At 46.2% G+C, this 24,156-nt stretch overlaps 10 protein-coding genes across 10 annotated transcripts; 8 read left to right on the forward strand and 2 right to left on the reverse strand.

The window, feature by feature from the left end:
- Positions 1-1,207: 1,207 nt before the first annotated feature.
- Positions 1,208-2,660, reverse strand: AGABI2DRAFT_143929 (hypothetical protein; the record flags this gene model as incomplete). The annotated part of the gene is made up of 2 exons (XM_006462239.1): positions 1,208-2,439; positions 2,492-2,660. The coding sequence occupies 2 exons, from the start codon at positions 2,658-2,660 to the stop codon at positions 1,208-1,210; spliced, it is 1,401 nt and encodes a 466-aa protein (XP_006462302.1).
- A 1,792-nt stretch (positions 2,661-4,452) lies between these two features.
- AGABI2DRAFT_186278 (hypothetical protein) lies at positions 4,453-7,903 on the forward strand (the record flags this gene model as incomplete). Its single annotated transcript, XM_006462240.1, has 10 exons — positions 4,453-4,521; positions 4,839-5,129; positions 5,183-5,502; positions 5,553-5,983; positions 6,039-6,129; positions 6,183-6,298; positions 6,377-6,988; positions 7,045-7,286; positions 7,340-7,694; positions 7,750-7,903. The coding sequence occupies 10 exons, from the start codon at positions 4,453-4,455 to the stop codon at positions 7,833-7,835; spliced, it is 2,613 nt and encodes an 870-aa protein (XP_006462303.1). The 3' UTR covers positions 7,836-7,903.
- An 849-nt stretch (positions 7,904-8,752) lies between these two features.
- On the forward strand, positions 8,753-10,820 carry AGABI2DRAFT_119154 (hypothetical protein; the record flags this gene model as incomplete). The annotated part of the gene is made up of 7 exons (XM_006462241.1): positions 8,753-9,084; positions 9,135-9,751; positions 9,804-9,863; positions 9,918-9,923; positions 9,977-10,371; positions 10,428-10,515; positions 10,567-10,820. The coding sequence occupies 7 exons, from the start codon at positions 8,753-8,755 to the stop codon at positions 10,818-10,820; spliced, it is 1,752 nt and encodes a 583-aa protein (XP_006462304.1).
- A 637-nt stretch (positions 10,821-11,457) lies between these two features.
- Positions 11,458-13,490, forward strand: AGABI2DRAFT_119155 (hypothetical protein; the record flags this gene model as incomplete). Its single annotated transcript, XM_006462242.1, has 8 exons — positions 11,458-11,786; positions 11,836-12,383; positions 12,432-12,458; positions 12,512-12,571; positions 12,626-12,631; positions 12,686-13,080; positions 13,138-13,225; positions 13,273-13,490. 8 exons carry the CDS (start codon positions 11,458-11,460, stop codon positions 13,488-13,490), a joined length of 1,671 nt encoding a protein of 556 aa, XP_006462305.1.
- A 597-nt stretch (positions 13,491-14,087) lies between these two features.
- On the reverse strand, positions 14,088-14,783 carry AGABI2DRAFT_193510 (hypothetical protein). Its single transcript, XM_006462243.1, has 4 exons — positions 14,722-14,783; positions 14,577-14,668; positions 14,232-14,523; positions 14,088-14,180 (listed from the first exon to the last, which is right to left on the reverse strand). The coding sequence occupies exons 1-3, from the start codon at positions 14,769-14,771 to the stop codon at positions 14,249-14,251; spliced, it is 417 nt and encodes a 138-aa protein (XP_006462306.1). The 5' UTR covers positions 14,772-14,783; the 3' UTR covers positions 14,088-14,180; positions 14,232-14,248.
- Positions 14,784-14,815: 32 nt separating this feature from the next.
- AGABI2DRAFT_186280 (hypothetical protein) lies at positions 14,816-16,590 on the forward strand (the record flags this gene model as incomplete). Its single annotated transcript, XM_006462244.1, has 5 exons — positions 14,816-15,279; positions 15,329-15,419; positions 15,468-15,794; positions 15,853-16,038; positions 16,136-16,590. The coding sequence occupies 5 exons, from the start codon at positions 14,816-14,818 to the stop codon at positions 16,217-16,219; spliced, it is 1,152 nt and encodes a 383-aa protein (XP_006462307.1). The 3' UTR covers positions 16,220-16,590.
- A 724-nt stretch (positions 16,591-17,314) lies between these two features.
- Positions 17,315-18,417, forward strand: AGABI2DRAFT_137057 (hypothetical protein). The gene is made up of 5 exons (XM_006462245.1): positions 17,315-17,425; positions 17,487-17,604; positions 17,662-17,776; positions 17,843-18,074; positions 18,140-18,417. Exons 2-5 carry the CDS (start codon positions 17,500-17,502, stop codon positions 18,300-18,302), a joined length of 615 nt encoding a protein of 204 aa, XP_006462308.1. The 5' UTR covers positions 17,315-17,425; positions 17,487-17,499; the 3' UTR covers positions 18,303-18,417.
- A 141-nt stretch (positions 18,418-18,558) lies between these two features.
- Positions 18,559-19,664, forward strand: AGABI2DRAFT_193513 (hypothetical protein). The gene is made up of 4 exons (XM_006462246.1): positions 18,559-18,865; positions 18,929-19,043; positions 19,103-19,337; positions 19,402-19,664. The coding sequence occupies exons 1-4, from the start codon at positions 18,767-18,769 to the stop codon at positions 19,568-19,570; spliced, it is 618 nt and encodes a 205-aa protein (XP_006462309.1). The 5' UTR covers positions 18,559-18,766; the 3' UTR covers positions 19,571-19,664.
- A 595-nt stretch (positions 19,665-20,259) lies between these two features.
- AGABI2DRAFT_72269 (hypothetical protein) lies at positions 20,260-22,499 on the forward strand (the record flags this gene model as incomplete). The annotated part of the gene is made up of 14 exons (XM_006462247.1): positions 20,260-20,379; positions 20,442-20,508; positions 20,568-20,701; positions 20,758-20,831; positions 20,888-20,920; positions 20,982-21,054; positions 21,109-21,144; positions 21,197-21,551; positions 21,606-21,719; positions 21,786-21,877; positions 21,933-22,070; positions 22,103-22,252; positions 22,309-22,324; positions 22,375-22,499. The coding sequence occupies 14 exons, from the start codon at positions 20,260-20,262 to the stop codon at positions 22,497-22,499; spliced, it is 1,527 nt and encodes a 508-aa protein (XP_006462310.1).
- Positions 22,500-22,996: 497 nt separating this feature from the next.
- On the forward strand, positions 22,997-24,123 carry AGABI2DRAFT_119159 (hypothetical protein; the record flags this gene model as incomplete). The annotated part of the gene is made up of 4 exons (XM_006462248.1): positions 22,997-23,292; positions 23,342-23,609; positions 23,671-23,777; positions 23,835-24,123. 4 exons carry the CDS (start codon positions 22,997-22,999, stop codon positions 24,121-24,123), a joined length of 960 nt encoding a protein of 319 aa, XP_006462311.1.
- Positions 24,124-24,156: the final 33 nt, after the last annotated feature.

The following is a 24,156-nucleotide window of genomic DNA, read 5'->3' on the forward strand; positions in this document are numbered from 1 at the left end:
TCGCTGCAACATCCAGGGTCTCTCCAATACTTCGTCCCACATTATCAACGTCACTCTTCCACACACTACGCACCTACGATCCTCTAACCTCCATCCATCTGGTCGGGGTTCTCTTCTGATAGCCACCGCCGCCCTCCTCCACTGTACTTGCTCCGCATGGTTCGGAGGTAGGAAAGAAAAGATAAGATCAATGAGCTCAATTGGTAAATCTGTAGCTTGCGCCATTTTAGCAGTATGCCGATAGTTTAGCCTCCGTCGAACTGTAGCAGCAGAGGGAAATTATTATGTAATAAAATATGTGACAGATGTGACAGCGTGACGCCGTGACATTCTGGCAAGGTTCTAACACACTGCAGATAATCGTTGGTTAACTACAAAGGCAACTCCGCGGGCATTGGGGTTTTGGGGGTCAGGAGAGGTAAAGATTGTCAGGTGGGTGAAGAGTTCGTTTAACTGGTCGCATAGGAGTGAACTTAGGTGTGCTTCCTGTACGGCAAGTATTGCGAGCTTTTCGTCTTTCATTACCTGGTTAATCTTAGTCCACTTATTATTCGGGTCAAAGACGGAATTTGCTCCTCTTCCTTGTATGTTTAGGGAGCCGATTCTCATGTTCGCCCTAGTGTTTTTCTGTGGTTTGGTTAGGTATTGGGGGGAGGATTTCGATTTTCGCTGCCTTCTTGGGGCAGGGGTTGGTTGTGGTGCGTTGTCTGTGTTTGTTTGCATGGTTTACTACTTCTAGCTAGGTAGTATATGGTTTGTGGGGTTGGTGAAAGTCTGGTAAACGCTGGGTGGCACGGGGCCGTTCGAGTGTAATCTGTTTCTGTATTTGGTGTACTGTTTCATGTAGTGGCGAGTTACAGGACCGGGGGTAGCCAATTCCCAGAGACGTGTGGCTTTGAAGGGCCAGCATGACCTTTACCCTTTTTTTGGGGGGGAGTGGGCAATCCCTTGACCAGCTGGGGGGAGTAGGTTTACGCAGAGCTTGCATAAGGAAGTGAGATAGACGGTTGGAGCGGTCTTGTGTGTATTCACGTCTATATTTTCATTTTGTTAGTTTTGTTTTGTGGGGGGTGTTGTTAGGCTAGGGGCGGAGTACGCAGGATATATTGATATTGAGTGAACAAAATTAGTACTGTGTGGCATTTAACGAGGGATGACTACGATTAAAAAGATAATCTTGGGATGGTTTAGTATGATTGGGACGAGATCAGGAGTGACGATGGTATGGCCCGTTATACTGTGAAGCTCTGCCTTTCTTGCCTCTCTTATTAGGGCCTCCTCGAGCTTGTTTCCTCTCCTCCGGGTCTGTCCAGAGAAACGATTCATCCGGGGGGGTCATCCATCCTAGAGTAGATGGGAAGGGACAGTTGTCGGAGTGGTGTTCGCGTGATTTGCAAAGGCCACAGTTGATGTTTGTTCCCCTTTTGGGGAATTCCCCTGTTCCAAAATTGCCGGTGAAGAACTTCATATTGATAAAAGAGGTAATAAAGTCATTGTAGTCTTCGATTGAGAGGAAGTTTGGCATGTTGTTCGAGTTGATGCGCCAGTAGTTTAGGTCGGAGTTGGGGACCGGGGTGTATATCGCGGTGATGTTCGCAAGGAAAGCTTCGAATTCTACCTGAGCTAGGGCCGGGTTTACAATGCGGTTCGTGAGGGCTTTAGCAATTTGCGGCTCAGTGGAGAGTGTTCTGTGGATCGCTTCGATTGTTGCCGTTCTAGCCTCATTTATCCTTCCTTCATCGAAGGTAATGCCTGTCAGCATCATTACAAAGTTTGGGATAGATTGTATGAAGGGGGAGATGAAGAGAGTGGATTGTTTGGAGGCTATTACACCGGTGTTGATGGCCATCGTGTATTCTTTCTCAGTGAGGCCACTGAGGAGGAAGTTCCAGGGGCTGCCGTCAGGCTTGTTTTCATGTTTTTTGTCGGGGTCGGGTTGGGTGAGGGAGAGGGTGTTGTTAGGGTCATGTTCGAAGAAGTCCATGAGTGTTTTGAGGATGCTTTGACGAGGGTTCTGCATCTTCGTTGTGAAGCGCATTCCCCAAGGTCTTATCCAGATTTTATGGTCTGGGAGTACCTCGCTCAGGGAGCGGAATTGGGCGGATTGGGCGTGGAAAACCGATTTAGTGATTTGGGGAGTGGGGAAACCTCCTTCTGGGGGGGCCGTGTATACCAGGTCGCGTATAGTGATGCGGCTGTTGGTGATCCTCCTTTCGGAGGCGGGATCTATTTCCCGTTGGGCGTTTGTGTCCATGCTTATATCGTTTGGAGGTGTAGGGGGTGACTCTCGGGTGGGCGCGTGCATAGATGCGCTTACCCCGTTTGTTATTGGACTGGACATGGTCGGGATGGGGGGAGGGAGTAGTCGCGCGTTCTTGTTGGGTTTGTCTCGAGCGGCTAGTTCGTCCAGAAAGTCTCCAGGTCTTTTTAGGGATTTGTCTGGTAGCGGGTTGTTAGGAGAAGGGGGGGATGATTTATTTGCTATACTGACCGGCGTTGATTGGGGTTGAGGGTGTCGAGTGCTGCGTGTCAGGGGGTAGGGAGAAAGAGACCTCTAGCAGAGTCGGGGAGGAATCGCGGGAGTAATCAGAGAAAGCCGCGTTTGATTCCCTTTCGAGCTCGATGGATGGGGTTCTCGTTAGATAGGCAGAACCTGACATGGGTAGTAGTGTCTGGCCATGCTTTTATTTTATATTGGGGGGTATTGGTCTGTGCGAGTTGCGTGTTTTTTGGACGTAAGTAGTTTGACCTAAGAGGCCACGTTTTGTATGTGGTGTAGTCGGCCCTTCGTGTGTTTTTTATATGGGGTGGAGGCTTCGTCCTGTTTATATGACGATGTGGCTTGGCCTAGGTTAAGGTGGGTAGGTAGGTAAGGATTGTCTTGGGCGACAATCCTTAGACCCGGGGTGGGTCTTACCGCGTGACATGGCGGTATAGGTCCAAGAGCCTCGTGTGTGCGTGATTGTCACACGGCAAAAGAAATCGGGTGCCGACGACATATTGCGGCGTCTCTGCGTCTGGTCTGGTGTCCAATGATGCATCTTGACGAATCCAACCACATGGAATTTTCTCTGTTGGATGAGGACTATTCAAGTCGGCCTTCTTATCTCTACCCTTGTCCTCACAGGCAACCAGCATCATTTTCCACCCTGTTTCCCACTGTAATGAGAAGTTTGATGTCGAGATGGACAATGGATGACTTTCCATAGCATTTAGAAATACAGAAATATTTTCTAAAGTGCGTTAAGGGTCCTTGCCGGACATGCCGGTGACTAAATCGGGTAACTACATTAGCGGATCTCTAAACCGACCTCTTTCCAGACTGGCGTCCGAAAGAGGTCTCCATGTCCCCGTCCCCGACCTTTGAGCGACTTTGAGCGAGGAATATTACCTCACTCACGTCATTTGTGAGATGAAATCTCTGGAATCCCGTTATATTCAGATCTATTACTAAGAGAATCAATATCAGTATCCACATCATCATGACATCTCTGCATTCTCAAAGATAAGTCATAACACATCCTCGAAGATAACATGTACTGTGATGCCTATACATACAAATCTGCAGGGGAGAGAAGAGGAAGAGGTGCACGCGGCGGCAGCACACCGAGTGTGATAGGCACCAAAAGAGGTGTGATTCAGTTACACTGGGTGTAGCCAATCCGCCGCCTCTACAGTCTGCTCAAAGCTTCGAATACATCGAAACCATTGCCGCTGCAAGGCCAACCACTGCACTAGCACCCACGTGTCCTGTCCCCTACATCCTCTCTTCACTTTCGTCCAGATAGCACGCAAAGCCGAAAATCGGGTTGGATGATCATTGAGATGTTCACAGCCCTCACTTCGCCTATCCTTCTTCTTTATGGTCTTTGATGTTGTTTATTAGTAAGATAGACTTAGTATAAGTACCACGGATTGTCTTCGAGAATGGCATTGTGGCATAATAAATCGTGATTCAAAAAAGATAAGAAAAAAGCCATCGTCGCTGTTGTCGTTGAAGCGGTATCTGTCACTGCACCGGCTTGGGAAATTGATGGTATTTAATCGGGTTTGATATCCATCCCGTACGATCCCTTACTATTTTTATCACTGTTTATTAGTTATTGTTTATTCCAAGTGCCTATGGTTCACTAAACTAGAATAACAGCGGCGGGGTTTCAAAAAAATAGAGTTTAGAAGATATTCTGTATTTCTAAATCCTATGGAAAGTCATCCAATAGCCACACAAATAAAATGAACCCAGCGAAATTCTTAGGCCAGATTAATCAGAACGTACATGCGTCTCGGTCTGGTTAGATCGTTCATAAAATAGTTACCGTAAAAAACAAGTCATAGTAACGAGAAATAAAAACTTTGTCGTAAGCGCTCTGAGATAGTTGATTCGACGGAATTAAGAGTGGCGGTTGTTATGTGCGCTTTGTTCGAAAGATTTTAAATGTTGATGTCTTAACGATGCGTGCACCGGGCGACTCGATGAATCTTCTGTCCAAATCTGTGGACTCACAGGCTTTCATGGTCACGGTAGGATGTATTTCTCATTCTTTATTTATGTGCTGAAGCAGATAAAACAGCCTTCGTTCCCATATCTAACGTTGTAGATGTATGGCTCAGGAATGTCGTGCGGCTCATAGGCAATTGCTCCCTCGATATCAGTCTGGAATCTTGGACATCTACCCCAACGAGAAGGGTAGTGAGGTATCGACTAGTCCTGATGAAGGAGATCGTTTGTGAGTGCATGATGCGTACACAAGTTCGCTCAGTATTCTGAACATGATAATGACACGTGACGTCATTTTTTTCTTCTTGATTCTTCTTGAATTGACATTGTCATGTCCGAGAGCACGAAACTGCAGACAGCAGCGCTGGCAGCGACGCGCACCGCTGCTGGGCTCCCTGCAGACATAGGTTTCTACCGCTCGATCGACTCGGGGCTCGCGCACGACATCGACGCCGTCTCTTCTCGCGTCTTGAACCTCACCAACAGACTTCTCCAATACTCGTCTTCTGTGAACCCACAGGCTGCCAAAGGAAATCGAAAGGGAAAGACGAAATTGGAGGACCAGGATGATGTCGCCGATAATTTCCATTCACTGGTTGTGGATGTCATGGATCAGTTGTTCGAACGCACAGTGAGTCTTGTGATTGACTTATGGGTTTCTCCGCCATTGAGAACGGATCATAGGACTCTTGCCTAGATCAAATTCTAGGTCGGAATAAGGCTCCTGCAATTTCCATAAACCCTCCTGCGCCACAAAAACGAGTAAGAATGTTCGCTTTTCATGTACCTGCGAATCTCATACTCCTGCAGAAAGTCGGCTCGCACAAGGGCGCCCTCGACCCGGCTATACACCACGCCTCGCAGCTCCCAAAGCCTCAGCTCTCGTTTAAATACAAAGCGGACAACGACGATGCACCGTGGTATCCTTCTCTCACCCACAAATACAATGCACTGGTGCCTCTAGGTCATGTGTACACAGACGCGGACGATGATACGACTGTGATGTACGCCTGCTTTGATTCGTTTCCGTTATCCACGCTAATGCATCTCACAGAGCTAATCATCCATACCGCTACGAGATTAACCATATAACCTATCCCTCCCACGTGTACGCCCCTGCGAACCCGTCCCCTCCTGCTTCACTCGCAGAGACACCATATTCTTGGATCTCAAATCCCGATGGCCTTCAAAACATGCTCACCAAACTTCGCGCCGCTTCCGAAATTGCCGTGGACTTGGAACATCACAGCTATCGTACATACCTTGGTTTCCTGTGTTTGATGCAAATTAGTACTCGAGAAGAAGACTTTGTCGTCGATGTTATTGCTTTGAGGGATGAGATGGAGGTATTAAATGAGGTGTTTACAGATCCTAAGATCGTGAAAGTTTTCCATGGCGCAGAGAGCGATATCGTATGGTTGCAGCAGGACTTCAACCTTTACGTCGTGAATCTGTTTGATACATATCATGCGTCCAAGTTGCTTGGTGCGTTTTACTCAACAACGTGTTTTATTCATTCTGTTGATTTCTTTGGTGATAGAATTTCCTCGACATGGACTCGCAAATTTATTGGAAATGTATTGTGACTACATACCTGACAAGCGTTATCAGCTTGCAGATTGGCGTATTCGGTTTGTAATACCTCTTTTCTCGACAAGCAGTAGTTAAAACTCTAATTTGACAGGCCACTTCCTAAGGAAATGCTCGAATATGCTCGTTCGGATACACATTTTCTACTCTTCATCTATGATAACCTTCGTAATGCCCTCCTGGACCGGGGCGGGCCAGCCTCTCGATCACGTTCATCGTCTCCTCCAAACGCGAGCACCTCTTTATCCACACCCCCCGCTAGTATCCTTCGTACACCACCACCAACAGCACATGCTTCCAAAAATCCTCTTCACGCATCAATCAACCATGTTCTGACTCGTTCTTCTGAAACATGTCTTCGTGTATATGTAAAAGAAGTCTATGACCGTTCATCCGGAACTGGATCAAATGGGTGGGACACTTTGGCGAGAAAGTGGAATAAACCATTGTTTACCGCGCTTTCATTTTCTTATCAGTCATCATCTGATGAAGGGCACAGTGTTCCCGAAATGCAGAAAGCTGTGTATCGAGCTGTACATTGGTGGCGCGAAAGTGTTTCGAGAGAAGAAGATGAGAGTACGAGGTATGTTTTACCAAATCAATATTTATTTAGAATTGCGGAGGCGCCACCTGGGGATCTTGGGAATTTGTTGAGGTTGTTTGGGAGTTCTGTGCCGGTTGTGGTTAAGAGGAGAGCGAAAGAGTTGTTGGATGTTGTTAGGGATGCTGTGAAGCGTAGTTTGGGAGGAGGAGATGGTGGTGGTGGCGAAGCGAAGGTGAAGGTGAAGGAAGGAACTGAGAACGAGGAAGGAGAAAAGGAGGAGGACGAGAAAGTAGACGAAATAAGCGAGTCGAAGGAGGTGAAGGAGAGTTTTGCTGAAACGAATGAAAAGCTATGGGGTCAGTTATCTAAAATTTCTTTCTTTCCCATCACTGTATACTTAACCATTTCATAGGCACAGATGAAATAAATGAGATGCTCACAGCACCGTCATCTCTGTTCAGCAAAAAAACTAAAAACGCAACAATTGCTGCAACGACCACGTCAGACTATGCGGCTGCACGTAGCGCATTATTTGGGAACATCGCAAATACGGGTGTGGTACCGGGGAAAGAAGATGTATCACAAAATTCGCATTTTCAGGAGTTGGTAACTAAAATCAATAGCACATTGGTTATTATGCCGTCCGTACCCAAGGTTCGTCAAATCACCCTCACTGTGTCGCCATTATTAAGTTCATATTCCTATAGACAGCCGCGGTATCTAGCACAGTAACGAGCAAAGAGGAAGACGGAAACGTGGTTGGCATGCAGGTCGAAATACCTTATATTCCGGCTGCCCAACGTCAAAAGGCGACTGTTATTGAAGAGAAAGAAAGGGACACGATTGTGGTTGTTGGAAAGTCGAAGACGAAGAAGCGAAAACGAACGAAGAGTACTCAGGCTGCGGGCTCGAGTAGTCAGGTTGTGGACAATAACAGGTCAACATCGGATGGGAAGGAGGGTGAAGAGGGTTTCGATTTTTCCAGTGTACCGAATGTTCTGGATGAAAATCCCGAGGTGGAGGCGAAGAAACCTGTGAAAAAGAGACAGAAAAAGGCGAAAGGTTTGAGCCATCCATTTTTTTTCGTGGCTGAATGGTTGCTGATTAGTTGGTTTAGGTGGGCCGAAGTCGAGCGATTTTCCTGCGCCGCCACGGGCATATAGTGAATTCAAGGGCGGTAATCAGGCACATACATTCAAGTAGGGGGTATATCAACCGGTCAATGGTATGCATTATCTATCCCAAGATCTGCTGTGTGAATTGTATACTTTCATCCACTTGCAAATTGGGAAATCTATCGCTTACTGTTCACCCTTCCCTTATTCCAAACTCTGACCACAGATTCTCTGACATTAATTCACATTTTCTGTTGCTTTGGTTCGTTGTTGCCTCTTCTTTCCGCCACCGCAAACGCCTCATGAGCGTGGTGGAGTCTTTTTGTTGGGTATTCTCGAGCTATGGGTGGCTCCTCTCCACACATCCTGTCTGGCATAGTTTAATCAGCTATATCCGACCTTTTGCGAGGCAACAGCTCAAGAAAATGGTGCCTACTCTCTCGAAAGTTGCTGAATAACCTTGAAAATTGGAAGCGGCCGTCTCTAATACCTCAATTCCGTAAACCTAGCCCATGACTTCAACGTTCTTCAAGATTTTAGGGAAACAAACCGATAAAGCGTTGAACTTATATCATGAGTTGGAGTTTTTCTCTGAAGAACACTTTTCGCTGCATGTCTCATATACTTCCCGCAATCTATGCGTTGCAAAATTGACGTGAGGAGATAAATAATACTAGGAAAGCTAGGCCGCTATGTCTCGTGTACAGGAAGCCTTTCATATATCGAATCATACCTCGTCACTCGGCCTAGTAAAAGTCAAAAGCCGAGCACGAGCCTCTCAACCGTTTTTTCAAAGGCCTGATACCATGCCCTACGCTACTATTGATCCAAGTTCCAGTATTCGTCACATAGGATGTGATATGTACTTATGCAACAGAGCAATATCCGACTCACGTTACAGTAGTAAGTGTATGCCATGAGGGGGATTTATCTTGTGACTCCGTGACACAGTGAATTTGCAACTTGTGCATCGTCTTCCATCTCTTCAAATGGGTCTTGCGCATCATGCACTCGCAAGCGATCCCAACCATCGGGACGATTCGATACCTCAGCACCTTCCTCGCTCAAACTGATTTTCGAAATTCAGAACCGTCGAAAAGCAAGCACTTGTCCAGCGGCATGCGGTTTTTGGGCCATATATCTACAATGTTAAGTTTGGGTGTATCCAACGGGTTGGGAGTAGCCGTAACTGGACAGCTCGAGAAGGACGGGGCCAAAGCCATTATCGTTGTCTCTAAGAATTCGTATCATTCTTCCGGTCAGGAACCTTTCCACATCGAACCGACGAGTGTCATTGCTACAAAATTCGAACCAAAGGACATCCAATACTTGACCAAGTGTGTTTACATGATAATTACTCACCCAGAAACTCTAATCTTGTGCACAGAGACCATGATAAACCTGTATCATTCGTACAGCATGTTCAAGACCTTATCGGCGTTCTTGAGCTGAGCCTCAAATCCGAGGTTCACCCCATGCATGTTGCTCACTGGCTTGTCCATCGCTGCCACAGAAAGCTGTCTTTTCGCCTTCAACGCTTGGAACGTGAATGGAAAACGAGTCCCACCGCGACAATGAAAGTCTGGGAGCCCACAGATTTGGACAGGAAGTACATCGAGTCGCAGGCACGAACTCTAGATATTTTGGAAGGGAAGCCATACCAGGTGGCGCTGAAGAAAGCGCACATAACAACCATCACTCTTGACTCTGTGAAGTCAGCTAAAATGTTTATATGTGGTATGGCCAACCTCATAGACTTGTTGCATAAACTGCTGGGTGCCGAAAGGTCGAAGGGATCCAGGTTTGAGGATATCGAAGATGCTTTCATGATCTTGATGACACTTGAGGTCATACTCGATGAGGATACGATTCATCATATCATCACCAAGTCTTCCCTCAGCAACAACTTTCAACCCCGGAATACATGCGACGAAGGAAGGTTTTTAATTCCTCGTTACTATGAATCATTTTTGACAAAAACTATAGGAACCACTCAATCAGCAGGTGTGATGTCACCGATTTGACCTGTACGCCTTGAGCTGATTATTCTCACTAGAAATGGAATCCGAGCTCAACATGAATGACAGCGAAGATCTGGACGATGATGATGATGAAGGTATTTGATTCTTCCTCAATTTGACGAGCTATTGCTGTTAACATGGCCGTGAAGTTGCAGGTCTGTTTCCATGGTTTCGCTTAATTTCCTAGGGTGCTGAGGGTATGCATAAGGAACTAGTCAATTCCCTGATGAGACTAGAGGTGAACAGGTGTTTCGCTATATGCGTACTCTTACTGCTTGGATCACCGCATCACGCATCGTCATTGGAGTTCTCCGTAAACTCGAGAAGCCGTTATCAGCTTCGATCGTTACACTGAACGACTACTCTCGGGAGGCAGTGTCTCAAATGAAAGACCTCCAGAATGAAATTGTTGATCAGTTGAAGGCGGGACTGATTGATTCCACATGGTTGGACAGGCAAGTCAAGAAGTTTGATAAGTCTTTGGTGGAGGAAACAGTCAAGGCACCTCGTGTACACGCGGAAGCTGGTTTGATGGCGCTAGCGATGGTGGCGAGAGATGGAACAATGAATATAAAGTCACAAGAGGTAAAGGAGATTTTCATGGTTCGTCGTCCACTCTTATCATCTTATGGCACAGTATGGTCCTGAATATTCAATAGGCTGATCCAATTTTAGTTGGAGCCGGCAAGAAATGCTGCTACATGTGTTCTGTGTTGAGACAAGTTTTATCTGCTGGCGATAAGGACGGTAAGTCTTAGGAGGCTTCAGGTCATTATCCATTGTCTCATCTCGGGTCAGATTTCAACAAAGTGAATATGCAGCTTCCCGGTACGCATGGACGCATGCTCTCATGGGATCCCCCACAGTTTGGGGTTTCGCAAAGCGTCCTAGATGAGCTTGCAAATAATCTTAAACAGCAGGTAATTAAAGTGGCAGAAAGGAATGCTCCAGATCAAACAGGAACCCAGCAGTCTTCACCTGCATCTTCGAACAGAGAAACTACATACATGCGCATGTCTGAGGACATTCCGGGTCTTCCAGGGTTTAAGTAAGTAGTATTCGTTCTTCATTCGGTAACTCCGAGCTTTCTTCCTGTCTTCCATACAATCTAATATCGCAAATGAATACATAAATGGGTTACTTTGTATATCTAGCTTCACTCGAACAGGTCGTTCTATCAAACGTGTAACGCAGGATAATAACGCGAGGGCGTCAAATTTTTTTGTTGAATTGACAAAATTTCTATGCCCGAGACCGCGGAAACGAAGGCGGAAGGCGGCACTGGCAAAGACGCGGAACGGTGATCGACTCGGGCCTCGCGCATCAAATGGCGCCGTCTCTTCTCGAGTGTTTGATTTCACTGACGCTTCAATGCACGTCTTTGTGGACCCCGGGCAACAGGCTGCAAACTTGTGAAAGGCGGATGAGACGACCACATCAAATGATCCGACAATTTTGTCTCTTTTTATTTCCTCGGGGACAGCCACTGGACAGCCTCTATTTGTGCTAAGCAGCAGTCCGGGGCGGAAGTTCTGCATTTCTTCTCTAACCTACTTACTTTCTTCCTTCCTACTTGCAACTTGAACTTAGAAGGGACGTTTTATCATGTGACTACTCGAACTGCGACAGCGACATTGGCTTTCGCCACAATTTGTGCACTATCATCGATATCATCCATCTCGTCAAATCATGCACTCACAAAGTATTCCCACCAATGGTACCATCCGATACCTCACTACCCTCCTCTCTCAAGCGAATTTCCGAGATTTTGAATCGCCGGGGAACCAGCGCTTGTCTAACAGCATGGCATTTTTGGCCCATATATCTACAATGTTAAACATTACATATAGCGGGGTTGTAGTAGCCGTCACCGGACAGCTTAAACAGGACCTGGCCAACGCCGTTATTGTGATGTCCAAGGACTCGCCTGATTCTCCCGAAGACCGACCTTTTCACGTCGAACCAACAAGTATCACTGCCACAAAATTCGAACCCAGAGAGATCAGATTCTTGACCGCGTGTGTCTTATTGACTATTGTAAATGTCGCATCGTTAACTTGTGATTAGAGACTGTGATGAATCTGTACTATTCGTACAGCATGTCAAGGACCTTATTGGCGTCCTTGAGCTGAGCCGCAAATCCGAAGTCCACCACCTCGATGTTGCTCGCTGGCTCATACATCGCTGCCACAGAAAATTGTCCTATCGGGTTCAACTTATAGAACGGGAATGGAAAACGAGTCCGACGGTGACAATGAAAGCTTGGGAACCCACAGATTCGGACCGGGAGTTCATCGAGTCTCATCCACGCACTATTGTACTACCGACGACCTCAAAATTTATGATTGTGTTGAAGGACGTGCACATTACAGCCCTCACTCTTAACTCGGTGGAAACGGCTAAAATGTTTATATGTGGTATAGCCGACCTCTTAACTTCGCTGCATAGAATACGACGACCAAAAGGGTTGAAGGAAACACGGTTTGAGGATATCGAAGCTGTTGTCAAGGTCTTGGTAATACTCGAAGGCATACTCGATGATGATGTGATTCACTATATAATCACTAAATCGTCTCTCAGCCGCAACTTTCAACTCCGGGGCATTTCCGACGAAGGTTTTTGAGTCTCCATTGCTATAAATAAAATTTAAACAATAATTATAGGAACAACTCAATCAGACAATGACGCAGGTACGTTCTCATCAATGTGGCATGAATTGCTTCGAGCACAATATGCATATCAGGAATGAAAACAGAGTTGAAAATTAATGACAGTGAAGATCTAGCCGATGACGATGATGAAAGTATTTAATTCCTCCTCAGCATGACAAGCCATTCCTGTTAACAATGCTGTGAAGTTGTAGGTTCGTTACATGATCTCGCGTCAATTTGTTAAGGGTGCTGAGTTTCTGCGCGAGGAACGCAACAAATGCCTGGTGAGGGCAAGGGTGAACAGGTGTTTCGCTATATGCGTACTCTTACTGCTTGGATCACCGCATCACGCGTCGTCATTGGAGCTCTCCGTAAACTTGGGAAGCCGTTATCAGCCTCAATTGTTACATTGAGTGACTACTCTTCGGAGGCGTTGTCTCAAATGGAGGAGCTTCAGGACGATATTATTGGTCAACTGAAGGCCGAACTGGCTTATTCGACATGGTTGGACAGGCAAGCGGAGAGGCTAAGGAAATCTCTGGTGGAGGGAACAGTCAAGGCGCCTCGTGTACATGCGGAAGCTGGTTTGATGGCGCTAGCGAAGGTGGCGAGAGATGGAACAACGAATCTAGAGCCACAGGAAGTAAAGGAGGTTTTTATGGTTCGTTGTTCACTCTTATCATCCTACAACACAATATGGTCTCGAACATTCAAATAGGCAGATCCGGTTTTGATCGGAGTGAGCAAGAAATGCTGCTACATGTGTTCCTTGTTAGGCCAAGCCTTGTCTGCTGGTAGTACGGCGGGTAGGTCCGGGGCTTCAGTCACTATCAGACGTCTCACCTCGGGCTAGATTTCAACGGAGTGATTATGCAGCTTCCCGGAACGCATGGACACATGTTCTCATGGGACCCCCCGCAGTTCGGGGTTTCGCAGAGCGTGCTAGATGAATTGGCCGATAATCTTAAACGGAAGGTAGTTGAATTGGCGGAAAGGCATGCTCCAGATCAAGCGGCAACGATACTGGAAATTCTACCTGCTGCCCCCGATCCGGATTCTGAATGGTGTTAGCCATAGTAGTCACCAGGCACCTGTTACTGGTTACTTTTTTTTCGCTCAGTCAACTTCGAGCTCCCCTCCCTTTTGTTCCATACAATCAGCTATTTCAAATGGCTGCATAAATGGTGTTATTTTGTATATCTAACTCTCAACCGACCCAGTCGTTCCATCAGACTTGTAAAATTCAATAGGACGACATCCTTGATGATTACCATTCTCTGCATGAAGCTTGTCACAGGATTTGTCCTCAGCCTCTTGGCTTCGTCGTTCTTGTGTTCATATATCTATCACCCTCAGCGCTGTCCAGCGTAGTTCAAGTCACGAGTAGGAAGAAAGACAGGAAGTTATTGGAAGCCGAAATAGGACCAAGAATACTGCAGTCCCGAGTAGTCGAGCTGTGGACGGCAGTCATTAATTAAAACTGAGTAGGAAGGAGGGTGATGAGGGTTTAAAATTATTACATCACTGCCAAAGTTTTGTATGAGGATCCCTAGGTTGAGGTGAAAAAAATCAAAACAAGGCAAAGATATGTATGATGCGTCATGGCCAAATTATCCACTGAAGACGTGACTTATGTAGACCAATAGTGAGTAATTCACCCGCGACGCCGAGAGAATATAGTCGATTCAAGAGTCGTAATCAGCCGGGTAGGTTTGTATGGGCTGATTAGATGTGCAAAATATCCATTGTCTAACTATTAGTCTGCTTTGTGTATCAGTTGATTGCATACGTGCTGAACTGTAATCCACTTACAATTGAGATTAATAAGATCATTTGCGTTTACCCTTTCCCCTCTTCTTTGGATTAGTTAGGTTATCCGGTAACCATTCATTCGCAGGTTTTTCGGAGTCAGCTTGTGAAGTTTCTTCTCTAGGACCGAAACCAACTTCAATGACGCCTTGTGGAGGTCGTTTCTTTGTTTCAGCGTCCGCACGAGCTACTGCGGCTTCTATCTCTTCCGAGCTGACGTATTCGCCTCGGCGTAGGCGTTCTGCGATTTCTGGGGTGACTTGAAGTTTCTTCACGTTGGTTTGGAACCCAGGAGCTTCAGCAAGTGTTAGTGGAAGCAAAAAGGATGGCAGAGGGGAAGGCACCCACCGCCTTTACCGATGCCGTGTTTCTTGAGTCTGTAACGAGCGTAGATTTTGTTGCCAAAGTAGTAAGCTGTGAGGATGCATATCGAGGGGACGCTGACCAAAGTAATTTAGAACATTATTGATGATGATTTCAGCTGACGACATACGCTGCCCAGAAGAGATAGTGGCTGCCATCGACGACCTGTTCCTGGTTCATGGCAAGAGTGCGTGCGAAAAAAACATACGCGAGCGGAAACATGAATGGCTCTCCATCTTTCCACGTACTTCTCCCGCTCTCCTGTCCGTCTCCTCTCCAGGATAAATACCCTCGCTAAACAGTATGCCGGACATGACTTGACTCTTCTCTTTGCACTTTCTTCGAACATACCCGACCCGGAGCATTTGGGAAAAGCTGTGAATGAGCTCACGAGGTTCGACCGGACGCGTACTGTTGGCTGTCTTTCTGGCCGACTTGGAGGTACGACAATTGGAGAGGTGAAAATGGACCAGGATGTCGTGTCGCTGGCTGTGGCTTTTATGGATTCGGGGATGGTCAGACCTTTCCGATCGACGATTCCGGGGAGGGATGAGGCTCAAGTCGGGAGATGGCACGCCTTTAGGAAGAAGGATGAGCCGGAGCCCGTAGAAGTTCCGCTGGATGATGACACTCTTGTTTGGGGGGACGAAAAGGCTGTTCCATTGCCAGAGGATCTTCAAACTATCGAGCAAGTAACTAGTCCTTCACTTCCCATATACAAAGCTAAATTTCTACAGCCCATCTCACATTCAAGGTGTTATATATTTTAGCGACCTTAAACCAGAAGGTCTTCTTTCATCTTTTCCTCACTTACCCAATGTCAACAAAGTCTGTGGTGCTTTTACTCTTCGAACTCATGAGACTGACGACTCCTAGCTCGGGCTCATAGCTTCGTCCACACCCTTTGTTACAGGTAGACCCGTAACCTTGTTCCAAAATCATGAAATCTTCAGTTCTGGAGCTGTCGGTCTCGTTTTCGAGCAGAAGACACGCCTTGCTGTCGACTTCCTCGATGTGACAAAGATTAGTCCTGTTATGACAGTCACTAAGAGTGAAGGAAATATGATCAATTCCCTCGATAACAAGAATCCTACGCAGCTGCTTCTTTCCGCAATCAAACAATCGGGGTTGAAAGCGCATGCCTCTGACTGGTTAAAAGACGAGGAGCAGTTTTCGCTAGCTGCACTGTCTTCGAGTGGAAAGGTACTGTCTATGTTTTCTGCGGTTCTTGCCTTTTTATTTAAATAATCCTTTTGCATAGGTCGACCGCGTATACAAAATCACTGCAGGTGATCCATCTCGAGGCAGTATCTCCTTAGACTCTCCCTACGCCCCGACTCTGGGCACTCAAGTAGAATTCCTTCACCGTCCATCGTCCTCCCTGCCCAATCTTGCCCCCTCGCAACTCCACCGAAGCGCCTTCAATTTTCTCACCGTGTCAGAGGAGGTTTATGCATCTTCTCGATCCAATTCTCGAGAAGAAGAGTTTGAACTTGTTCTAGAAAACACTTTTCTTGCTTCAAGTGAGAATGGTTTCGTTTTAGGACGTGATGAAGGAGAAAAGAATGGTGGAAATGTCAAATGCTCGCTCGCAGGAAGTCTTGGTTCGTTTTTATGATACTTTCTAAGTACCCTTGGCGAATTCATCTGGCTTGGCGACTGCGCCAGTCGATCTCAATCACCCAGTATCCCTCCTATCTTGTTCTATAATGGTTCTGAAAACTATTTTCTCACCTTTTGACGTCGGCTTCGATCTTAGTGTGAACTTTCCCATTATGAAATTCTCAAATTCTGGAGCCATATGGAGCCTCGAAACGTTTTTCCCAGCTATTCGATGAAATTGAATACGGAATAATTTGAAAATATCCCGCAACTCAAGTTTACAGCGCGAACCTCGAACCCGACTTCAAATTCGACCCCGAATTTTGGACTCGCAACAACATTTTTTCTACCATTGAGCTCACGTCTATTGATTGATCCTGGGCCAGCGTTCACAGTGTCGATTTCTCTAGAATCTTCGAGTAAATGCATGGCTCCCAGGACCGTGTTAGTTGCTCAGTAATCTCAAATCAAACTTCGATTTCAGCAATTCTTCCTGCTGGTGTCAAATCTAATATAGATGTATATATATATGTGTGTGTTTTATTCATATTCTGATCGTTATATCACACTCTGATCTTGCCGTTTATTTTAGGGCTACCAGCGGTTCAATGGACAAAAGCAAGTTCAATATTTTGTTTTGATATACTCATCTATACTTAATGCCGCTTAAAATAGCTGGAATGTGAAGACCTAATACGAGGACGGTGTTAGGATATCTATTGTTGGTCGCCTTTGTCATTTGGAGTATTAGATTCGACAAAGAGGTGTTTTTTTTCTCTACTCCGGTTAGTTTGGAAGTCATCTCAAGAACTTGGATGTTCGCAAAATTGCGTTTTTATCCCATGGATGAAATTACTCCGTGTGTTTTGCAAAACTAGGTTCTCAAGGACGGGATTGAACTTCATAAATCTGTCTTGCATCGACCATAGCATTGGTCTTCATAACGGCAAGTTCAAAACCTGGATGGCTCCAGCCCTGCTCTGTCGCTACCTTTAAAGATAATGTTGGGATAAATTCCCAGATTACTTGGAATTCAACTCTCACGAACGCGACGTGAAAGATGATGTATCAGCTTTCGTCCTGCGCCCATGCATGTGGCTGATTTTTCTTTCCCATAATTGCATCTGCAAGAGAAAAATAGCATGAAAAAGGCGTTCTTCCTGAGCGAGAAGCTTGTCGTCGTTGGTTCGATCTTACCTGTTCTTCTGATAACAACCCAGCCTTTTTACGGAGTAGGCGATTGCCAGTGAGTATATATTCTCCAAATCGCAAATGTAACATCAGGGATTTAAACCTTCTGAACATCATGCGTCTTTCTCTCTCCTTCAGTTTCTTGTCTTTGTTCGTCCTTGCTATTAAAGCACAAGACAGAGACCTCGGTGTCGTGAAGCGAGCGTTTGAGGCTGCCGATGTAAGCGCTTCCATTGGTTGCAGACTCACAATTAACGTCGAGTATCTTCGGTCGTAGATTCCTGCAGATCTCTCACTCAACTTTAACCCAACCGCTCTTCTCGAGGTGACTTTTCCTGAAAGCGATGGAAACGACATCACAATTCATGCCGGTCAACAAGTTCCCCGCGACTGTTAGCACTTACTAAACATGTTTTGTGTCAGTATCATTAAACTCACGATTTCCTGTTGTTACTTAGCTACCGCCGGTCCTCCTATTTACCACGCCGTCGGTCTACGGAACAGTGGTCCCTTCGTCATCACTATGGTTGACCCAGATGCCCCGACACCTCAAATGCCTACTGTCGCCCAGGAACGCCATTTCTTGGGCGGAGATTTCCATTTAGATCGTACCGGTCGACTCACTAATTCGACTGCGGGCATCGACGAATTTTTGCAGCCTTCACCTCCTGCTGGATCCGATGCTCATAGGTTCGTTTTTTCGTGTTCAAACATTTCAGGCTTCGATTGTGATTTGACTGCGAAATTTTGAACAGGTATATCTTTATGCTATGGAACCAACCACGTGGGTTCGACCAACAGACGGTTGTTGGAGCCGATACTCCGAGAGGTTCGTTTAATGTAAGTGAGTTTGCTCGGGCAGTTGGCTTGGGGGAGCCTATTGCGGGTACATTTTTGTTTGTCGCGCCTAATGCATAAGCATTGGAGATCATTTAGTCTGTATGATGGCAATGAATAGCTATTCGGATAGTTCCTCGCTGGCTATGCTGCCAAGGAAATTTTTCAACCTCGAAGAGCTTTCTGTTTTCAGCTTAATTGCTGAGTCAGTATAGGTAAGAAGGTCTCCTTCGGGAACTAGCGAAGATACCCACTGCCAAGTTTCAATCAATCAATTTATCTTGGCATGGATACCACGACTCGTCCCTAGTATGATACTTGCTAACTCACGCTCATCACTTCATTCTCTCACCACGAACAACATGAGAGAGGGCGACCCTTGAAAAGAAAGTAGCGCCGACGTGGAGCTGTCTTCTCAATTCCTGAACCTATCATACTACCTGGGTTTCTCAGAGCACGGCTTCTTTTACGCACTACTGCGTAGTCTGGACTCTGGAGTATATATACCTATCCTACGAACCACCTTAAGCACAGTGTTATACACCATGCGCCTATCCCTCACTTTGCTATCGCTCTTCACTTTGCTGGTTGGTGCTCAGGATACCAGCATCAGGGATGTTAGGAGAGCTTTCGCCGACGCCAATGTAAGTATCTCAGTAACGTTCCGGCTTCTTAAAAGTATGGCTTACGTTCGTTCTGGTTATCAGATTCCCGAGGACCTCTCAATCAATTTTGAACCCACTGCCCTGCTTCAAGTAACTTTCCCCCAGGGCGATAGTGATCCCATAACACTTCATGCGGGCGTACAACTTCGTCGCGATTGTATGTTAAACTCCCCTTAAGATTAATCCATCTCTTGACTGGATTCCCTTCATGATCAGCCACCGCCGGTCCCCCTACTTATGCGGTTTCTGGCACATCTTGTCCCGGTCCTTTTGTCATTGCTTCAGTTGACCCCGATGCGCCGACTCCTCAAACGCCTACATCTTCTCAAATTCGTCATTTCCTGGGAGGGAATTTCTCCCCTCGAGGATCTGCTAGAATGTTGAGCAATTCAACGGCAGCTGTTAGTGAATTCAGGCAGCCCACACCTCCAGCCGGTTCTGATGCTCACAGGTCCGCTTTCTATTGTCTTATTACGAATCAATACTGATGCATATGTTATATACTATACACATAGGTATATCTTCTTGTTGTTCGAACAACCTGAGGGGTTCAATGACCAAACCGTCGTGACGCCTGAAACACCAATCAGCTTGTTCAACATTAGCGCTTTTGCCGCTAGAGTCGGACTGGGAGATCCTATTGCGGGGACTTTTATGTTGGTCGCGCCGAATCCAACAGCCTGATCGGATTATTTCTATTGAACCATGTTCAAAGTATCGAAAAATTCGAGAGTTTCGACAAATATAAGCCAATGATTTCGAGTTCCAGGTTACTTTAGAAACTGAGTTGTGATGTTCCGGTCAGCAAATAACCAACTATATGCGCTTTCTGCGTTAGGAGTCCCATCTTAGTTCAAAATTAGCGGGCAGAGTGTAGAAGTGAAAATGAAGTGATGACGCTGATCATGAGATACTGAAGACTTAACGCAGACAATCTGAGTGAAACTTGAGAGCTTGAGGTCTTGAGGCCTTGAGGCCTTGAGGATCAAACCGGATTTCTTTATCACCGTACCAATACCGCAAGTCCGTATGCAGCACTCAAAATACTGCTGCCGCAGTCGCCTCATGCCAATCATGTAGCTTGATCCCATGTGGCTTGGACGTGGGGTTTCAAAACCTAAAGAGCTATCTCGTTGTCTGGTTGACCATATATTTTTTGTATGATTGTGTTGCATCTGATATGTGGAGCTGTATTGACTCCCCAGAAGCCTCGGGAAGGACTGAGGGAACAAACCGGGATTAGCATGACTCGGATTTGATCACCACAAGACTTTCCTGCTTTTCGCTAGGCACTAAATTAGAATAGTGGCAAGTATAAAACCGGCAGAGAGCCCAAGGAGAGCCTCCTGATAAAAATGAAATCCCCACGCATAATGGACCAAATCGAATCACTCCCCAAAAACGATGCAGAAAGACAGGGGGTCCAGAGCGAGGTAGATATTGAACACGCTCCAGTGGCTAACGATCCGCGCAAGTGGTCGGCTGTGAAGAAGGTCAGCCTCTCGCAAATTCCGTCTCACCGAGAAACTAGCCGAATGTGACATATATGTTTCAGACAACAGTGTTGCTTTTGATTTCTTCAGCGTCAATGAGTGTTGGAATAGTGGCTGCTATTCAGAATCGTACGTATCTGTGAACTGCTCCCCGTTTCTGTGGATTCGAGTCAGGTATGTCCTGGCAGCCGCGGTCAAAGCAATGGAGCAGGATCTTCCTGCAACTAGCGACCAATTCAGTTTGAGTCTCTCGCTCTTTGTGCTTGTGCAAGGTTTCATGCCGATTGCGTGGACCTCTCTCGGTGAGATCAAGGGTAGAAAAGTGCGCCTCTACTTCACTCAGCCCTGATCTTCGCAATTTACTATAAACTCGATCAGATTGTCTATTTACTGGCTCTAGCCCTCTCTACCGTCGCCGCTATCGCTATTGCTCTAAGCCCATCCATCGGCCTGTGAGTCCTCGCTTTTTCGCCGTTTATATTTGAGAGTCTTAATCTACTGGAAAAAGTGTGATAGGATTCAGATGCGTCCAGGCAATGGGGTGCGTCTCGTGGTCATCATGTCTCTAGTATAAACCGGAAGGGTTTACGGCCCATGAAAAGGTCATGCGCTTTCCTTGCAGTTGGGGCCGCAACTCTTGCTGATATATACGAACCTCACAAACGCGGAACTAAGGTAAGGCTACACGATTCCATTTATCTCGATGACGGGATTTCATTGCCAGTTTAGATGGGGCTATATTACACGGCGCCACTGCTTGGGCCAGTAAGTCGTATACTGTACATGAAATGACAACCCGATTTATACTGGCTTAAAGTCACTTGGCCCTATTCTTGGAGGTGGATTGACTTCCGGATTTGGGTGGAGATCGATTTTCTGGTTTTGTGCTATCATCGGCGGCATTTGTTTCGCTGCGTTTCTTCTCCTCTTCAACGACACCTTCAGGAAGGAAAGGAGCTTGACATACCAGGCAATCGTGAAACAGCGGCAACAGAAACAGACATCCGAGAACTTTGAACTCCAGTCAAAGTCGGGCCATGATTTTGCCGATGCTAACGGTGATATATCACCAACGCCGGAAATCAAGATCACTTTTCGAGACGTCAATCCACTCAAACCGATTTATCTTATCCTTCGTCGGTGGAACAATTTGGCAATGCTTTTTGCAACTGGTGAGGTCCCATTTACAGTTTCTCTCTCATCTACTTCACCGAGAGTCGTCTCAGGTATTGTCCTCGCGTGGCAGCTGACCATTGTCTACACGATCGCGCGGACATTGACATCAAGGTATAATTACGATGCTTGGAAGGTTGGTTTCACATCACTTGCTTATGGAGTTGGTGAGCGCTCTGGAATATCTCTTAACCTTGGTAACTTGGTGTGATAATTTGGGAATCACTATCCAGGGGCTCTTTTCGGGAGTGTAATTGGAGGTAGATTGTCCGACCGCATGTTGCGTAGGACGATGGCGGAGAATGGCGGTCTAATTCATCCTGAAGTATGTCTCACTGTTACCGTCCTTGTAATCCATGTTCTAACATTTGGTCGATAAGGTACGGTTGAAAAGCACGATGCTGAGTATGTTCTTCTTCCCTGCCTTTGTCATAGCAGGTGGTTGGGTAACCCAAGCCCATGCTCACATTGTTGCTGTCATCGTGATACTCTTCGGTGGAGGCTTTTTTTCTGTGCACGTTCTTTTTTCCTCTTCAACGATAACGGTAAGCTAATACGCTATTTTAGCATGATGTATAGCAGTATGCTTGCCTACATTGTGGATGCTAATGTCGGAAGGTCTTCCGGGGCTGTCGCCGCGAGTACTTTCTTTCGTGGAATACTCGCATTCACCAGCCTTGAGACCGCAGTTCCGATGCAGGTATGTCATCGAAGTTCTATCCTGAATGTTACTGCTTACATGAGTTTGATAAAAAGGAACATTTGGGTGATGGTAAGTCGCACTCCAATAATCTAGATGTGACAATTGACGCAGTCTTCTAGGTTGGATGTACACCATCTGGGGCTTTATTGTTTCTCTTTCTGGCATTCTTTGCATCTGGACGACTTACAAAGGAGCTGAATGGAGGCAAAGAGCAGAAGATCGTGAAAACAAACAAGCTAATTAAACCTACAACTTTCTCTGATGTTCATTTCTCGTATAAAATATACCACAATTACCCGAGCACTTCTGAGCGAGAACTTCGGTCAGCTCTTTAGGCCCCCCAGTAGGGTTTGGGTGGGTGAATCAAAAGTTAGCGACTTTAGATTTGACATTGTATCATCTTGCATCATTATGTAGTACTCGATATTGATACTACGACTTCAAGTCCGATACTATTGATCTATAATTTTAGGATAAATTTTGTATTACAATACTGGTTGATTCCCGCTGATAGAGGAGTTCATTCCATGTTACAAGACCAACATTTCGTGACTCAGTGCGCTTAACTCTATTGTTGAGAAGACGCTGTGTCAAAGTCGGAAGGCAACATTTTACTATCTCGTGACTTGTCCATCCTCCCCACATGATGTGATCCTCGTGATTATCTGTTACGCGTTTGTAACAAATCTTATCTGAGATATCCTAACACTTGTCTGTTTCAATGTTTCATAATTTGCCACCATGACATCTTCAGACTCAGAGACGGCTGTGGGTGCAGCCCCAGCTTTGAACGTCTACAGTGATTTTTATTTTCCAGATGGAAACATTGTTCTCGACGTTGTTGAAGACGGTGCAACCACGCGCTTCCGCGTCCACAAATCCTTACTCTCGCGTAACTCTCTCTTTTTCGCTGGCATGTTTGACATTCCTCAACCACCTGAAAAACCCTCTGAACTTGTTGACGGATGCCCTGTGATTAACTTAACTGGCGATTCCGTTGGTGACTGGATTATCATCTTCGGTGCTTTGTACAATGTGTATGTCTCCAAGTTCTTGGGTCGAGGGCGTCATACCAATTTTTCTCAGATTTTTCAATCAAACTCAACAGCCTGTTCCTACGGTTGTAGCCATGTTGCGTCTAGGGAGAAAATATCAATTTCCTGTCCTTGAGTACAACGCCCAGCAGAGACTTCGACAATGTTACCCTTCTACCCTGTGGGGCTTTCGTTCCAGGGGACAGGCTCCTTGCCCTTTTGAAATGGACCATTCGGCGGAGTTAATACTGGTAGTGGACGAAGGGATTATTCCTGACGATGTCCTTCCTGTCCTTTTCTACGACCACCTCTACATCTTAGTATGCATCGTCGTTCACACACCCTTCGTTCTGAATGATTGACGAAACCATGGTTGTACAGAACTATCATAACCATCCAGACAACAGCCTTCCGGCGAACACACCATTGGTCAACGAGAAAAACGTACGACGTCTCTTCGTTGGACATAGGCGCCTGCTCGCTACCCAGTACATGCATACGTTTGGACTTTTTCATTCCTCGCAGCCTCATTGTAAGTTCCGCAGCACCTGCAAGAAGGCCTGGAAGGATGCCGAAAACTTTCTTTATGCTCCTGAATCATCCGGTAACGTCATCGTACGCCCTTTCGTGACTGTGAAGCTTTTAAAAAGTCCCGAAATCAACTTTTGTGATGATTGCAGATCAGTTGTGAGGGATGCTCTGGAAGCAGGCGCGGCTGAAGCCTGGCGTTTGTTGCCGTGGGCTTTCGGGCTCGGGTCTTGGGAGAAGCTTATGATTAAGGAGGCCGATGGCAAAGGAGAAATAGAAGAGTCTAATGAAGCCACGAATACATGAGCAGAGACTCGGTTTGTATCAGTAGATAATTAT

The sequence above is a fragment of the Agaricus bisporus genome, assembly GCF_000300575.1.
Source record: "Agaricus bisporus var. bisporus H97 unplaced genomic scaffold AGABI2scaffold_7, whole genome shotgun sequence".
NCBI classification, from domain to species: domain Eukaryota; kingdom Fungi; phylum Basidiomycota; class Agaricomycetes; order Agaricales; family Agaricaceae; genus Agaricus; species Agaricus bisporus.

Excerpts from the sequence above, each read along its gene's own strand:
- AGABI2DRAFT_193510 (XM_006462243.1), bottom strand. The coding sequence starts at position 14,771 with ATGAACCAGGAACAGGTCGTCGATGGCAGCCACTATCTCTTCTGGGCA. Across the intron at positions 14,669-14,721 it reads CACTATCTCTTCTGGGCAGC|CGTCCCCTCGATATGCATCC; the intron begins GTATGTCGTCAG and ends TACTTTGGTCAG. Across the intron at positions 14,524-14,576 it reads ACACGGCATCGGTAAAGGCG|CTCCTGGGTTCCAAACCAAC; the intron begins GTGGGTGCCTTC and ends CACTTGCTGAAG.
- AGABI2DRAFT_193513 (XM_006462246.1), top strand. The coding sequence starts at position 18,767 with ATGCGCCTATCCCTCACTTTGCTATCGCTCTTCACTTTGCTGGTTGGT. Across the intron at positions 19,044-19,102 it reads CGTACAACTTCGTCGCGATT|CCACCGCCGGTCCCCCTACT; the intron begins GTATGTTAAACT and ends CTTCATGATCAG. Across the intron at positions 19,338-19,401 it reads GCCGGTTCTGATGCTCACAG|GTATATCTTCTTGTTGTTCG; the intron begins GTCCGCTTTCTA and ends CTATACACATAG.
- AGABI2DRAFT_137057 (XM_006462245.1), top strand. The coding sequence starts at position 17,500 with ATGCGTCTTTCTCTCTCCTTCAGTTTCTTGTCTTTGTTCGTCCTTGCT. Across the intron at positions 17,605-17,661 it reads GAGCGTTTGAGGCTGCCGAT|ATTCCTGCAGATCTCTCACT; the intron begins GTAAGCGCTTCC and ends CTTCGGTCGTAG. Across the intron at positions 18,075-18,139 it reads GCTGGATCCGATGCTCATAG|GTATATCTTTATGCTATGGA; the intron begins GTTCGTTTTTTC and ends AATTTTGAACAG.